The 17,869-nt window shown below is 33.1% G+C and overlaps 1 protein-coding gene across 4 annotated transcripts in view; it reads left to right on the forward strand.

Moving 5' to 3' along the window:
* The window catches only part of LOC145303483 (glycerol-3-phosphate dehydrogenase, mitochondrial-like), a 214,099-nt gene that overhangs the window by 70,221 nt on the left and 126,009 nt on the right, over positions 1-17,869 (forward strand). For 2 of the 4 annotated variants that reach the window (XM_080144850.1, XM_080144847.1), the window contains exons 1-4: positions 2,299-2,435; positions 8,891-9,006; positions 12,134-12,296; positions 14,827-14,951. In XM_080144850.1, coding sequence (XP_080000976.1) covers positions 8,905-9,006; positions 12,134-12,296; positions 14,827-14,951 — 390 coding nt within the window. In that variant the 5' untranslated portion in view covers positions 2,299-2,435; positions 8,891-8,904. Of the gene's footprint in view, positions 1-2,298; positions 2,436-8,890; positions 9,007-12,133; positions 12,297-14,826; positions 14,952-17,869 lie in introns of those variants that run through there. The other 2 variants (XM_080144851.1, XM_080144848.1) reach the window with 1 other exon arrangement.

A 17,869-nucleotide genomic window follows, 5' to 3' on the forward strand; every position in this document is an offset into this window, starting at 1 on the left:
GTATAATTTGTTTCTGGTGTATTTGTTACCTTGGTGACACCATTGAGCACAGGAAGCAGTTGGTGCTGGTGTGATAATAAGAATTAGGGTTGGATGGAGTAAATTGAAGGAGCTTCTAACATTATTGATCAGTAAAGCATTACCGTTGTCAACCAAAGGAAGAGTTTATTGGACAGGTGTTCAGTGTATAGAAATGAAACCTGGCCAATGAATGTTGAGGATATGTGTTGCATAAAAATAAATATGACAATGATATGATGGATATGTAATACGGGGTGACCCCCCCAAAAAAAACAAAAGCTAAATGGAGGCCATCTAGAACATATGCTGTAGAACGGAGAAAAAAAGGCCAAAGACCCTAGTGTTTTGATGTGATGTTTTGAATATAATAAACTAGTTATGACCAAAGTTTCATTCCATTCGGACAAAACACTAAAAAATGGGGCCTAAGTAGAGTTGAGGCCCGGTTTTTTTGGGGGGTCATCCTGTATGAGTCTTGGAGACAGACTTAGATATGATGATCTTAGAGGAAGATTTAATCTGGCCAGAATATGAAAATGTGTGCAGAACAGGAAACTCTTATAGGAACCTATCTTAGCATGTATATTACGACAAACTCTAATATTATGTTGTAACAAAACAGTCTTATTTGTGAATAAAGGAATGAATGCTTTTGTTCTTTTTCCCAACAAACCATAGTTGTTAGAATTCAAAATGTGTGATGTGCTTATGACAAGCAAAAAACATTGTGCCATTTTTATTTTCGTATTAATTTGGGTCTATACCGATTTGATATAATGTTTCTGAATTTTCAAGATGAGGATTGATAATTTGGATTATTTGGATTATTCAAGCAACGTTTCGGCTGACGCAACCTCCAACCTTCTTCAGGTATATTAATATTTTTTAGTATCAAGCCATCATAGTTCCCTCCATCTTTTACCAAATGAAAACAACTCCACGTTCTTTCCGTTTCATAAACGTATTACACATTTTGAATTCTAACGACTATAGTTTGTTGGGAAAGAAAACGAAAACATTTTTTCCACTTTCCAATAACAGCCATTGTCAAGATATGCCTGAATAAGATTGGCAGTTATATTGGCCAAAACGTTGTGAGAATAACAAGCAAAATGAGAAACAGTATTTAGGATTTCCTTATTTCCAGTTTTGGAGAGTTTCTTTAAGGGTTTTGATTTGGACAAAGTATTTTTGGGATGTGTTGATTTTAGAAAAATATTTGGTTCATAAAAATGAGAGACTTGTTTTAATTTCAGAGACATACATTCACAAGAGAGATTTGATATGTTTAAAATGAAGTTTACAGCAATAGGAAAAACATAGAATTTCCGTGAATATTTTAGAGTTCTTGTAAAATAAGGGGGATTCATTAGTTGAGATATTGAAGAAGTCAGAGTTGATAGTTTAAAGACCATGTGTCACACGGGTTAGAAAATCGTAATCAAAACTTCTCTGGTCAATTAAGAATCAAAGTTCATTAGTTTTCATATGAGAAAAAAAAAGTCAGTAAGAAAGGTTGGCCACATTTCAATAAGTTCATGCACATTGGCAGACAATAGTGAAGGAATCAATGAGTTGTGCGTGTCTGTATGTTTGCTAATGTTTTGCATGCGTTGGAGTGGAGAGATGTGACAAGCTCAAGAACCAACAGGAGGGGCGCCAACGGATGCCGGTCCATAGACTCGACTTCACTGGGGTTCACTGGTTTATTAAAGAAAATCTGGCTTTTTAAAGGATCAAGGTTGCTCCTAGAAAATACATTTTAAATAAATTCAGAAAATCCTCTCGCTGGTCTAAAATATGATTTTTAAAAAAAATTAATTTAGGCTAGTGTGTGCTCTGATATGAGTTTAAACATTTTGATTTTGAACACTGAAGGATAAACTTTAATGTTATTGTTAATGAGCATCATTCATTCATTAATTTCGTATGAATCGTATGATTATTGTTGTTATTCGTTAGAATTCTTTTTAGAAAGACATTGGATACCATGTGAAGGTTGCCAACATTCCTAAGTGAAATTGTTTCTGTGGAACGAACTGGGTTTGAACTTGGTACGCCCAAGTTGTTAGTCCTTATGGTTAACCACCTAGTCACTGCTGCTGTTTACGAGCCTACAACAGCTTTTAGAAACTACACTATTCATCAATTATGACGTCACACTGCTTTTGCCAACTAGCAGTAATCTTTTATGACGTCATGCATTTTAAAGAAAATCTTTTCTTGATAGATAACAATCATGAAATGAACTCGGTGGCAAGCATCGAGTCACAGGTGACCTAGTATATACATATAAAACCCACAAACTGTTTTACTGTATCATAGCTCGTTAATGTGGCTAGAACAACTGAGATTGTAACCTGACTGTTTTTGAGAACCAGTGGATGTCTTACCCGGTGTACAAGCTTACTATAGTAAGTTAAACCTACTTGCTTATAGTAAACGTTTTTAAGCCAAGATTATTCACTTTTTTATGAAGACCTATGCATTATTATTAATGATCACCAGGGAACTCACTTACTAGAATATTTAATCCTTGAAGGTGGAGAGCATATGTAATCATCCACATGTACCAAGTAAACCTGATATATTTGGATGTGAAAGTTTTTCTTTCATTTATCACACATATATAACCATCAAAAGGGTCTATGTTATTTTAATCAATAATACAATATACTCAACTGAAATACTATATATATATATATATATATATATATAACTACTTAATTTAGCCACATAAAATTAATATACGAAAGTATCGATTTATGCGTAAACTTTAAGTATTTACTTCAAAAGTGCTCATTATGTAGGTAGAGCTAGTTAGTAATTTATAAAATATATATGGCGATTAAGCTACACTGAATATTCCGTGTTTCATCCACTCTAGGACTCCTCAGGCTTATGCGCATAAGCCTGAGGAGTCCTAGAGTGGATGAAATGCGGAATATTCAGTGTAGCTTAATCGCCATATATATTTTATAAATTACTATATATATATATATATATATATATATATATATAAAGTGAACGTGTGTGTGTCTGTGTACAGTTCCCTACGCAATAACTCTGTCAATTTTAAGCCTACAGATTCGAAATTTGATATACAGGGTACTGAGATTTGGGAAAATCGATGTGATTGGTTTTCGGGGAGAAATTTGGCGATTAAGGGGTCAAAGTTCAATGATTTGACATTTGAGAACTCTACCAAACTCCTCCTACAATTTAGGGTCTAGACACTTGAAATTTTAGATATAGGTTCATTGGACATGGATCTAACTTAATAACTTAATTTGAGCCCTAAACAATAAATTTTGGTACTTGTGCATTTAACGAACCAGACGTAACTCAGCATTTGCTCGGCTTTGTCCGGCGCATGACGTCAACAGCTGGATAAAACCGAGCGTTGGCGATAAAATAAAAACAACGCTACAACAAAATAACTGTACAATGAAATTGTAAAATGTAGAAACATAAAAAAAAATAAATAAGTAAAAAGCAAAAACCTACCGTTCATTTGTTTTTTTTATTATTATTGTTTGAAATTGTCTTCTGTTTTCAAAATAAATACATATAAAACAAGTTTTTTTGTGAAATAATAGGAAACTTTTTTTTTTTTGTCTGAACTGGGTTTTTTTTTTCAATTTTTAACGTAAAAAAAACATTGTCTGTCTTAAACACGTAAAAGTTAATATTTTTTTTTTTTTTCAACTCTTTATGTCAAATAAATGGAAAAAGCCTAAAAAAAGGGGCAATAAAAAGCATTGGGGGGGGGGGGCAGGATTATTTGTACATTTTTTTTTTTCGCCAGAAACAAAGATTTCTTTTTATTTATTTATTAGTGGAAGGAGGGTTTTGGCGTTCCTATTTGATACAGTGACCAAGAAACCCTCCTTTTCGGCGAGGTCGTATCCACCGAAGACCCAGACCGTCTGCCAACGTTGTGTTTTCTGCGGTTAAAAACGGACTCGTCGATTTCTACCGTATGGCCTGGGCCTCCAATCTGCCGGGGATTCCTAAGAAAATAGTCCCTGCATATATCACGCAGGAAATTTTTCCAATCCACGATTATGTGGCGAGAACGTAACCCACATTCGCGATGGAGATTTTTTGTACATGCCATCTCGAACGCCCATAAGTATATTATTTTTATTATACATGCGATGGTTAGTCGGAATTTTGAGAAGAAGGTCCCAATCCTATTGGAGGTCCATCGAGGACATGTTACACCTCCAACCGTAAACGTCGGAAAGGCTTGTTCTCTTTGCAAGTACACAATCCTGGCCAAAATGTAAACACCTTTTCTCTTCTGCCAACAATTTCCGTTGCTGGCAAAAGTTTAGTGCAGCCTCTGGGGTCTGGAGCTGGTCCGCAAGGTTTGTAATATTCATTATTTCGTCAGTTATCTTTTTAAAACAATTTTTTTAAAAACTCTCTTCAAATAAGCGTTTCTTGAATTGTGACACTCTTCCAATTGATAGCGAAATTCTCGTCTGCTTAATCGGCAACGCTCGGTTATATCCGGCTGTTGACGTCATGCGTCGGACAAAGCCGAGCAAATGCTGAGTTACGTCTGGTTCGTTAAATGCACAAGTACCTAAATTTTAAGGGGTCATAATAGGGGTCAAAGTTAAAAAAATTGACCGTTTTTTTTTTGTTTTTTTTTTTTTTGCTCAGCATACACCTCAAAACATTCGGGCAACGCCGGGCACCCATTTCTAGTATATTTATAAAAGTGAACGTGTCTGTGTGTGTCTGTGTACATTTCTCTACGCAATAACTCTGTCAATTTTTAGTCTACAGACTCAAAATTTGATATACAGGGTACTGAGATTTGGGAAAATCGATGTGATCGGTTTTCGGCCAGAAATTTGTCTTTTAAGAGGTCAAAGTTCAATGATTTGACCTTTGAGAACTTTACCAAACTCCTCCGCCAATTTTGGATCTAAACACTTGACATTTTAGATATTGGTTACTTGGACATGGATCAAACTTAATAACTTGATTTGAGCCCCAATTAATACATATTAAGGGGTTATAATAGGAGTCAAATTTTTAAAAAATTACCATTGTTTTTTGGGGTTTTTTTTTGTTTTGTTTTTTTTGCTCAGCATACACCTCCAAACACCCGGGCAACGCCGGGTCGAAATGCTAGCATATATATCATTCCCACACTGGAATGATGTGACAAATATCGTAAAAGTCAAGAAACCTCGGTTTTAGTTATGTAAGAATAATTTCTTTAAAATATGTCACAGTTCATGGATTTCTGAATGGAGTAAATAGTGACAGTGACTGTGAACCAACGGAAAACACACACACACACACGCACGTGTGTGTGTGTGTGTAGCACTGTTTTCAGAAACAGCAGCAGCAGCAATGTTCTCCATTATAATTAAATGTAATGAAAAGCTGTAGTAGAAAGTTCATCTGACTCCAAAATTGAATTAACAGACGCCATTGAAGATTTAAATAAAAGTACCTTTTATTGGATTGTACTGAAAACAGAATCAAAACAGCTAACAGCCAGTTAGTCGACTTGCTTTAGTTGGTGTCCTGATTCCAAGCATCATAAATCTGAAACAAAATCAAGTGACAAGATGTCAAATAAAACTGAACTAATTTGCTTAAAAAGGGGCTTATATTTTCTTTTAAAAAAGTTTTCCCCAGGAGCCGTTATAAGGATAAAATTGACCCCAAATCATTCATTCTTTCATTTGTCCGCACTTTTCTCAATAACCATGCCTTGGCTTTTTACATTTTGCACAAACATTAGTCATGGTGAAAGTAATTTGTTCACTTGTGGAGGGGGACCCAGCATGCTCGACTTGTTTTTCTTTGAATAGACCTATACAGGGTTTTGAAAATCGGTGACATAACTTTAGGATTATGTTGTATACGTCGTGCAAACGATCTTCTTTGTGTATGGCTACCTTTTTGTAATATTATTCTATTACTAGTTTAATTTCCTTTTCCGTTCATTTATTCCTCAGCATGGTCTTTGTGCTGATTTGAATTATTAATTTTATTATTTTGCTCTTGCTCATACATTCCAACTGAGAGATTGTTTTACGATTCTAACCGTCTCTTTAAGTGTAATTGTTTGTATCTCTCTTGCACTTGGTTCATCAGGTATATCTGCCAGGTAGTTTTTGAAATTCTTTACTGTGAGTCCAGTTTCTTTTCATGTCATACATAAGACGGTATTTTGTTATCTTTTCCCTTTCATCTCTGTTTAACCCAACATCATTGGGGACATTGACTTCTACTAAGGTTGTTTCTTCCTCCTTCTTATCCCATATCACTATGCCAAGTTTTATGGCTGCGTTTTCAAGGTATCTAGCTGTAGGAATTGCATAGTTGTAGTGAATGGTGTATGGCTTATTTTCAATTGTCCTTTTTTGGTATATATTGCCAAAAACAGAACTGCCAACATTGTATCAAAGGAGTTCCTACTGGTTATAATGCACGTATCTTTCTTCTAAGCTCCATGGCTTTTATATTTGTTTAGTATCATTTTTTGATGGTTTTGTTCGTGCATGTAGCAACACCAGGTCCAGGATTATTTTATGCATGCTCCTTTCACATATGTATATAGAAATAACAGCTTACTATCACACATGTTATACGTGTTTGATATTTACATTAAATAATTTTGATCAGTATTTGTTTAAATTGTCTGCGTAACTCGGAAATACAGCGTTTCCAGACGTATATACACATATAAAGCATAATCTTGAAGTTAAGCCATCGATTTCCCAATCTATATCATACCATTTTTATGTTTCTATACCTTTCTAGTCGTTCTAGTCATGCATGTTTCTGTGTATGGCAAAATTAAGTGACATGTGTCAATGTTAATTGTTAAGATGACAAGATGTTGCTTGACGACCTATATCTTTAATCAAAGCTACTTGGCGTTTTGTTTATCTAAAACTAGCAGCGGGAGGAGGGAGGCGCCCGGCTTTGCCCGGGTGTAAAATATGCTTAAATATGATATTTTAATTCACCCAGATTTTGTATATATTATTATAGAGCTGTGATTTCAAAAGTAAAAACAAAAAAAGTATTCATGTGCCATCAGCTAGAATCGAAATCGAAACTGTAGCATTCAGAGCTGGTGACGTTACCACTATACCAACGTGACACGCATATGAACTGATTAAAAATTAAAAATAAACCAAGATGAATGTACAAAATGTATAACTTTTTTTTCAATTTTGACCCATTTTTGACCTCTTAAAAAATATTTCAACTGTAAAAGAACGGTCTGTAAAAAATCCTATCATTTGAGGCCCTTCTTGCGCCGCTCTGCAACTTTTAGTTCTGCCTAAGATTTTGTGCTTCTATATAATCCATCTTTAGACTTCAGTTTTGTTGATATTCTGCCAAGCAAGAATCTCTCGGTTTTGGGAGCTAATTAAGCTATTTTTTTTGTACAAACAAGGTGTTTTTTTTTTATTTTATTTTTTAATTTTTTTATTTAATTCAGTATCTTAGGACTTTACTAATTATCATTGAAATAGACCCAGAAAACTAATATTTATTTTTCAAAAGATTAAGTTTAGTCGAATTGGTTAGCTTGCCGTGAAAAGATTTTTCATAACTTTCACGTGTACAAATATTTTTTTTTTCCTTTTGGAAATTAACTTTAGTCTTTAATCTTTCAAATACAATAAAAAAATATTCGGAAACCTACAAAATAATTATGATAAATTGGCTTTCAAAACTATATCCCCCTATCTTTAAGCCATCATTTTTGCCCGTGCCTAGGTCTTTGATATGACAGGGGTGCGGTCGAAATGAATGTTTCTGTTTAAAGCATAATTGTACTATGATACTTGAGTTTTTAATTTTAAACTCAAATTCAAGCCATTATTACTGCACAAGCAGTAAGGCCAGGCATATAAAATCAACAGTAGGTCAAAATCAACAGTAGTTTCTTTGATATGACAGGAGCGCGTTGAAAATGAATGTTTCTGTTTAAAACACAATTGCACCATGATATTTGACTGTTTCATTTTACACTTTAATTCAAATCAATGTATTGTGGATTGTCACTGCAGAGATGCATGTGAAGTTTCCTCATGGTGCACCACGTTGGTCCCCTGACTAGAACAGACAATCGATTGAAAAATGGGCGATTTCACTGATTTCGATGACAATAAAAGTATGGGAGTGTGAAACGTTCATTGATCATAATTCCACCCCGGGCAACGTGAGGTCTTCTGCTGGTGTATATATATTATCAATCCGTTTCATCACCTGAAAATCTGCAATCATCTTAAGTACTTTCAAATCTTAGTGTTGACATAACACAGCGATAAATAGTAAGCTATGGGGATTTCGCCATTTTATATTTCACTGTGATTTTCTAATAACATCCGAAAAATCCGTGTATTTCACTTCTCTCTTTTTTGTACGTTATTTCCTTTTTCGTCTGCTTTTTGTTTGTACGTGAGGTCTCCTGCTGGTGTATATATATTATCAATCCGTTTCATCACCTGAAAACGTTATTTCCTTTTTCGTCTGCTTTTTGTTTTGATATTCTTCTCTTAAATAAATTCTATGCAAATTATTTTCTTTCGAATTTTAGTTTGTTTTCATCTCCATTTGCTTTTTAAATTGTCTTATCGTAGTGATTACCAAAAATTAATTCAAAACGTTTTGTCTCTGTTCGTATCTTCAAATGGCTGTTCGCCTTAATAAGTGGTGACTCATTAGTAAAGAAAAAAAGAAAAAAAAAGACAAACAAAATTATATTTCAAATAATTTCTTCATAAATTAAATGATTTTCAGATCATCTTTTTTCTGTTTCTTTAAGGATGTCAAAGGTCAATATTTAGAAAATTTAATTCTGTTCCTCTTTCAGGTCACTAATTCAAGATGAGGTTTAACCTCTCCAACAAGATTGTGCGAGTGGCGGGTCTTGCCGTTGCGGGTGGGACTCTGACGGCCTACCTTTTCTCTAATAATAAAGAAACACAAGTAAGTAAAAACTTTTCTTCTTAATTTGTCTTAGAAATTGTCTGTATTTTTGAGATGAGGTGTTTTCCTTTATTGAGATTGTTGGACTGACTTCCTCATCTTGGTTGTTATAGTCACAACGTTTTGACCGTTTTGCCCTCCAGCCTTCATCAGGTGTTTTGTATCGAACTGGGGAACCGTTTGTTAGGAGTCTCGAACCCAACCCTTTATTATTATTACGGGGGTGTTCGGACTCCAGCTAGGCTCTGGGACATAGTTGCTGATTCTCTGTTTTGAATGTTACTTTTCACTGCCTTCGTTCAGGATTGAACTCAGCACCTTTGGGTAACTGTAAACTTTGATACACCATCTAGGACCACTCGGCCATATATCACTAATAATAAAGGGTTGGGTTCGAGACTCCTAACAAACGGTTCCCCAGTTTGATACAAAACACCTGATGAAGGCCTGAAGGCAAAAAAGCCAAAACGTTGTGACTATAACAACCAAGATGAGGAAGTCAGTCTGACAATCTCAATTAATTTGTCTTTTCACTTAAAAAAGAAAAGAAAAATAAATGTCTCGAACTAATAAAACGACACGTGCAGTTAGAAAGTTGAATGAAAAAATCTGATAAGGTGTGTTTGATACTATGCCCCTCTCCCAATAAAATATTAGAAAGTGGGGAACAAAAAGAAATAACTATAAAAAAAAAATGAGGAAATAGTGGATCAGTAAAACAAAAGTATAGGAAATTAGATTAGTAGAAAGACAATCATGGTGGTGGGGGATAAGTGGTTCACCAAGGAACACAAAGAACATCTGAAATAGGATTGTTAATCAAGGTGTGGTGATGACTAAAACAAAGAGGCCAATATATTTAGAGTTAGTTTATGGACAGTTTTAGGAGTGGGAGTGAGTTTTATGACAGTTAATGAGTTTTTACGGCTGGGAACAGCAGATGAGTGATATAAAAGTGTGGCTTGATTTTAAGGAGTGCTTACAAGAAGATTTTTGATTGAATAATAGAATTTTACAATATCCTGAAAACTGAGATATCAGTGTAGCCAATAAACATCAGGCAGTAGGTGTAATATTTGAAAGACACTTCAATCTTTATGACTAAGTATAGTGTTGGTTTTAAGGATTAGTTACCAAAAGATTTTTGATTGCATAATAAATGAAATTGATTGTATCTTTCTACTCTATATTTTTCACAGTATATTGAAAACTGAGACATGATTATTAGCAATAGACATGAGACAGTAAGGACACTTCAAGTTTTATGCCTGGTTTTTATTATCTCCAGAAAATATGTTTAGGTAAAGTGGTTTTCATTCAACAAGTATCGCAAACAAATCTGGAAAATACAAATGTTGCTTTAATCTCTCTTGCGACTTATATATAAAAGGTACTTTATGTGTGTGTGTGCGTGTGTGTGTGTGTGAGAGAGAGAGAGAGAGAGAGAGAGAGAGTTTCTCTGTGAAATGAAACCGTTTTTATTATAATTTTTTTTGATTTCACACAAATGTACTTTATGTGTATGGGAATTTTCTCATGTTTTGTATTTGAATGCATCCAGTCAGTCGATAATCAAAAAAATTTGATTAAAGAAGGAACAGTCCAACTTTGACCAAAGTTACAGCCTAACATCGCAAGTTCATTTAAGTTTTATCACTGCACATCAGCGATCAAATGCTATAACTATCTTATCCTATAAATTCAAGTACATCTTTGAAAGAACATATATAGTATAAAATAATATTGTATTTACAAAAATTATTTGTAATACATTAAAGGTGAAAAAAAATTTGGCACTAATCGATTAAACATGTATGAATAAAAATATCTTCCGTAAACATTTTTTCTGATATTTCTATTATAATGTAATAGTATTATATCTACTATTATTTACTTGTAGTATTATTACTTCTATTTCAATTTAGCTGTAATATTACTATATCTACTACTATGTATTGGTTGTATAACTACATCTATTACCATCCACTTGTGGTATTGCTGCATCTATTACCATCTTCTTGTGGTATTGCTGCATCTATTACCATCCACTTGTGGTATTGCTGCATCTATTACCATCTACTTGTGGTATTGCTGCATCTATTACCATCTACTTGTGGTATTGCTGCATCTATTACCATCCACTTGTGGTATTTCTGCATCTATTACCATCTACTTGTGGTATTGCTGCATCTATTACCATCTACTTGTGGTATTGCTGCATCTATTACCATCTACTTGTGGTATTGCTGCATCTATTACCATCCACTTGTGGTATTGCTGCATCTATTACCATCTTCTTGTGGTATTGCTGCATCTATTACCATCCACTTGTGGTATTGCTGCATCTATTACCATCTTCTTGTGGTATTGCTGCATCTATTACCATCCACTTGTGGTATTGCTGCATCTATTACCATCTACTTGTGGTATTGCTGCATCTACTACCATCCACTTGTGGTATTGCTGCATCTATTACCATCTTCTTGTGGTATTTCTGCATCTATTACCATCTACTTGTGGTATTGCTGCATCTATTACCATCTACTTGTGGTATTGCTGCATCTATTACCATCTACTTGTGGTATTGCTGCATCTATTACCATCTTCTTGTGGTATTGCTGCATCTATTACCATCTTCTTGTGGTATTGCTGCATCTATTACCATCTACTTGTGGTATTGCTGCATCTATTACCATCTACTTGTGATATTGCTGCATCTATTACCATCTACTTGTGGTATTGCTGCATCTATTACCATCCACTTGTGGTATTGCTGCATCTATTACCATCTACTTGTGGTATTGCTGCATCTATTACCATCCACTTGTGGTATTGCTGCATCTATTACCATCCACTTGTGGTATTGCTGCATCTATTACCATCCACTTGTGGTATTGCTGCATCTATTACCATCTACTTGTGGTATTGCTGCATCTATTACCATCTTCTTATGGTATTGCTGCATGTGTTACTATATCTACTTTGAATGTATGCAATGACATTCCTTCACTTTTATGTACAGAAATTTTTTTTATATAAATATGTTTAATTGATCTATAAATGAAATATGTAGTTTGTATTTTCTGATTTTTTTTCTTTGCTAATTATTTATTTTTTACTTTCTTAGGTTAGTCCGAAACTCTCTGCTGCTGAGGTCACTCCCAAACTTTCCAATGTGTTACCTTCTCGATCAGAAATTCTAAAGTCCTTAAAGACTGAAGAATTTGATGTTTTAGTTATTGGTGGTGGAGCTACAGGTTGTGGTGTCGCTTTGGATTCAGTTAGCCGAGGTTTGTATATTTCTTTTATCTTTGAAACAAAAGAAGAAACATTTTCTGCTTGCCAGTAATAGAAACTTCCAGAACAGTTTATAAAAGTCCTTAAATCTTGCACACAGATGTCATCAAAATCACCACATTGAACTCTTCGACCATCTCTTTTACTTCCTTCATAATCGTGTTTAGTTCTTTACTCTTCAGCACCCATAAGACAAGAAAAAACTCTGACAGCCACTGGCAAATGTTCATATATAATTTCATTAATTATTTTCATATTCACAAACAAGTTTGTTTAATCTTTTAAAGACTCATCAGCATGGCTATACAAATGATGTACTGACTGCATGCTTTGAACTTTAAACTTGGGTCTCATAATCCGACATGGCTAATGATTGGCCAACAATGAAGCACCGTTATTCCTATTCACAATAGTTTACTTTCCTAAAGTAACAAATAATTTAACAAAAACAAATGTGAAGAAAGTAAATTAATCAGGAAATGTTGAAAATCATCATCGTTCTCTACCTCTTTCTCTTTCTCTCTGTAAGAAGTTGGTTTGTCTCTATTTGTAACAAATGCAGTGATATAATTGGCTAATAAGTATCCATGGAAAATAGCTGTGCTTTTCATAAATCTTTTCTTACTAAAAGCGATATACGGCAGGGTATATTATGTAATCAATTACATAGATTGGAATTCATTATGTGAATAAACATGTTTGGAAAATACCTTAATTCAGTAGATATATAGAATCAAATTGCGATTTGGTAAGTGAAATGCTATTTAGATCTGGTGTCAAGAATCTGACTGAGTTATAGATTAGATGTTTTTTATGAAAATCGCTTCAGACAAGACAAAGTACCTTGATGTAAAAAGCTTAAAAAAAAGAAAACTACTACTTCAAGGTCAAAAAATAGCCAACAATTAAGTGGTAGATAAATAGAATAAATCTTGGAGAAATTAATCTCCCTTGTCCGCTTCAGTTTTGGTTTATACAGACTTAATTCAATTGGTTGGAACACAGCACCCATCAAACCAACCATGGAATATCTACCAGTCACATCGTGAAGAAACTATGAAATGCATGTTCACTGCATGCTAAACTTGATGCATCTTTGCCTTTTATGTTCATTTCTTCATTGCAAATTATCCGTACAATTTCTGCTTCTGTTCTTTATGTTTCTATTCTTTTAGAAGAGTAAAATTAAATCTGGACAGTATAGGGAGATGCATGTAGAACAGGAGACTTTGTTGGTTTGGTCACACTGAAAGAATGGACAAGGGTACTTGTGTTAGATTTTGACTAGTTGAGGTGAGAGGGTCAGTTGGCAGGGGGAAGACAAAAAATATTTTAAAAAAAAAAGTGCATCAAGAAATGATAAGAATGGATTTGAGAGAAAGAGGGATGAATAAAGATCTAATCAGAAATAAGTTACTTTGCAAGTCAATTCTAAAAGCTGCTCAATACATGCCAGCATGTGAAACAGAAGTTAAACCAAATATGATGATGATGCTGCTGATGATGATGATATAGCTAAACTGAATCTCACTAAAATTGAATGATTGAAAAAAATTACAATTTAGTTTGGAGGATGTGATAAGCTATAATTTGAATTGAGTGGTGGAAATAGCTTTCACTTATTGCCACCATAATAAGGCTTATCTCTGACTGGCATGCTCAAGCCTAATAGAAGTTGTTAGTGGCATTTTAGCACTCAAAGGGCTAAGATCATTAAGTGCTAAAGATGGTTGGAGAAGAGCGTACAACATAATGAAGTTTGAGTCATGAGTTCATTGTTCCTAAGTTCAATATTGAAAACGATATTATTGGAGAAAAATCTTTGATGGGATAAAAGATCTAGTGGCTAACATTGTTGCATTAAATATGGTACGGTATCACCTATGAAAAGTATACCACATAACAAAGTTCCAGTGGTGAGCATCAACAGAGACCATCTCTCTCCCTCTTGCTCCCTTTTTATTTCCTATTCCACTTATTTTGTCATCTAGAAATCTCCTACTTAATTGATAGTAACTCAAATAGTAACCAAAGGAGAGGACATCATTAAAGACCCAACTTTGCGTCTGCCAGGTTTTGCTATGAATAGTAGGAAGCAGTGGTAGTCACAAACCGGATTAGAACCAGACACTGCAGGACTGCAGTCAAGAAACATAGATGGAGACAAATAGACTCTCCAATTTGCCTAAAGTGCAAGGAAGCCCCCCATCCCCCCCAGGATACAGACCACCTGATCCTACACTGTCCAGTCACCCGACTGGAAGAAGGCTATGCAACAGCCTATTTATCTGAAGACAAAAAACTGGCTAAAAAATAGCAGTGTAGAGGTCTAACCCAGACGATACTACTATTACTAGTAACCCAAATATTTTTTTCTAAATAAATACTTTACATTCATGAACAATAAACTCTTCTTGTTATTTATATTTGAATTAAAATTAATAAATATTCAATGCAGACTATTTTTAAAATCAAATATCTGACATATTTTCTTTACCTTTTAGTTTGTTGTTTATTTTCCAGGTTTAAAAACGGCATTAGTTGAAAAATATGATTTTTCGTCTGGTACAAGCAGTAGAAGTACAAAATTGATTCATGGCGGCGTTCGTTATCTACAAAAAGCTGTATTCAATCTTGATTATGAACAGGTAAATATTTCTACCTTTTTAATTTCTAACTAGCTGAACCTACTTGGCGTTGCTTGGGATGCAGTGAAGTGATTTTAGTTTAAAATTTTTATTTGTTTGCACATTTTAAATTTTTTTAGTAGACAACTCCTAGTAAATTCACTTTAACATGAGTTATTCCTCTTGCTAATTTTTATTTTTAGGTACTTATTTTTAAATATTTTATATTAGCAATTATCTTGGCTGGATTAAGTTTTAAAATAAACTCTAACAAAGAACATTATTGTATTTATGAACAACAATTTTTTCATGAGATCGTGCACAATTATTACAATAAAATCATGTTAAAATATATTTAAAAAAAGGAGGAAATTTAAAACAATCTTTTTTTTATAACATAATCGGCTTTATACAAAAGCGACATCTTAATATAATTAGAAACCATATTTTCAAGATCTGGTATGTTATCAAATATTCTACATACTATTTCATTCAGTAAATATTCACATTTCGAAAAATTATGTCCTGAATCAAAGTTGTATTCTTTGACTAATTTAAGTAGCATTTTAGTTTTTTCAATATGAAAATTTTCAATGTACTAGAATTTTCTCTTAATTTTCCAAATTCATTTTGTAAATATTCTATGATAACTTCACCAAGCATAACAAAATTACATCCAAATTTTGATAAATTATCAAATTATTCTATTACATGTATGTTCAATGGTTAAACTAATGTTTCTTGTTAATGATTTAATTCTTTTTTGTTGCTTTTCATTTTTTTTAATGCTCATTTTCTAAAATTCTAATGAAATATGAGGTTTCCAACATGTAAATTTGATATCACCTTTTTCAATGAATGATTTTTCTTAATGTTGCAATAAATTTCTTTGAGAATGACAATTCAAAAAAAACTTTTTTCAATAGAATGAACTGTTCCTGCAGTATTTCTTTCATTTAATTGATGCTAGTGTTTGATCACAAATAACTTTTAAACAATGGGAAAACTTGTTTGTTATTCAACAGGTTTTGAGTAAACTTCCACATCAGTTCTGATATTTTCACAAACTAAGTTTTCTTTATGTTCATAGGCAATTTTTTTTTTTACTTTTTGCTAACATTCTTTTTGTCTCTATAATCAAATAGCATTTTGAAAGAATAATTTCAATAACCCAATTATTCTGAATATTTTTTAAAAAGGTTGACATAGTAAAAAAGTACAGGCCATTTTTAGTTAAGTATCAAATTCCTTAAAAAAAATTTGATTTGTTTTGTCACATATAATTGCAATTGGTTGTGTAACCATTTTAACTCAAAAGGTTGAAGAGCTTTGAAAACAAGAGTGGTACCATTAAAACGAGCGACCGTTTATGCTCCAGAATTTATTTTTCTACATAGTTACCACCATTCTCAATGCATTTTTGCCAGGAATTCAATGTTGCATTTCTACTTTCATGACAGGGGTTTCTTTTCTTAGTATCACATTGTTGATATCTGCAACAAAGAGATGAAACTTTTAGATTATGAATGCATAAGTTCTATCATCATAACAATGCAATTTGCAACCCCTTCTGATCGATTCAGGCAGAATAAAACCTGATGATGTTAGCGTCAGAATATATTTTTTTTTATTCATTATCATTGCCATCTTTTCTTTTTAGTTCTCTTGATTAAGGATGCAGTGTTTTCTGGTTATCTCTAATCTTAATTCCAAGCTTGGTGATTTTCATGATTGATTCTGTTTAAATTCTATTGTTGATGGTATTTATTGATGACTTATATCAAAGTCTTCTTCAACCCCATTGCTAACCCTAAGTCAACTTTCCTCCGGTTTTTCACCTGAAGATTACTGCATTTTTTTTACCTAAGAATTGCTCATCTCAATATGGTTGAACACATTTAATTAACTGATCGTTAGGAGCCCAACAAGCTTTAGTATATGCAGCCTGATAAACAAACTATTAGAACAAATATAACGGATCTGATATGGTCTAACATTATGCATATTACTTCCAGCTGCTATAGGAGAAATCAAAAATACAATTAAATAACTTTATAGAACTTATAAAATTTATTATTGTTGTACTGTGTTATTGACTATAAAATTAATCTCTTTGTACAATTTATTTAAGGTTATTTATCCAAGCCGAAACGAATACTATTATAAAACATAAAAAATAATTGCCTAAAAATAAAAATCGATGTTGATAAATAAACAAATAAAACTTAAAAACTAAACTGACTTTACTGTATCCCGGACAATGTTGTTTTATTACAGCGAGTTATCTATAAAAAATAATCAAAATAGTGTAAAAAAAAAAAAAAAAAATCAATAATGCAACATAACTTTATATGTATGAAAAATTGTTGTATTATTGATTTAAGTAACACATTTTGATGATAATATGGATGCAATAAATGGAAAAAAAATCTTTTGCATTAATTAATTTAAACGTTCTTAGTATCTTCAAACATTTATTGATTCATTTAGTTAGTAGTGATGTACAGTAGAACCCTGTGATTAATCTGTTCCGGGGTTGGGATCGTAAGGTGAAATCACCGTATGGCGGGGCCTAAGCAAATGTTTATACAGTACATATTAAAAATTAGTAACAAAATACAATACAGTATATAATCCATATGTATATAATGAAATAACATTATAAATAACACCATAAGGTGGAGTAAATACCGTAACCAAGGTCCGGAAAAGCATTGTATTCCACATCGTAACCTGAAAAAACCGTACCCTGGGGCCACCGTATCCCAGGCCTCTATTGTATTTTGTAAATAGTTTCTAAATGATTAGTGAGACTGACATTCAAATTAAAACCATTAGCTTTTAAAATTACAATAAATGTATATAAAAGATATGTAATGTAAAAACAATACTTGAAGATAGATTTATATCTGATGGATTGTGGGTAGTCTTTTGATTGT

This window comes from Euprymna scolopes, chromosome 19 (genome assembly GCF_053919585.1).
Source record: "Euprymna scolopes isolate OS-2025 chromosome 19, ASM5391958v1, whole genome shotgun sequence".
Lineage (NCBI taxonomy): Eukaryota > Metazoa > Mollusca > Cephalopoda > Sepiida > Sepiolidae > Euprymna > Euprymna scolopes.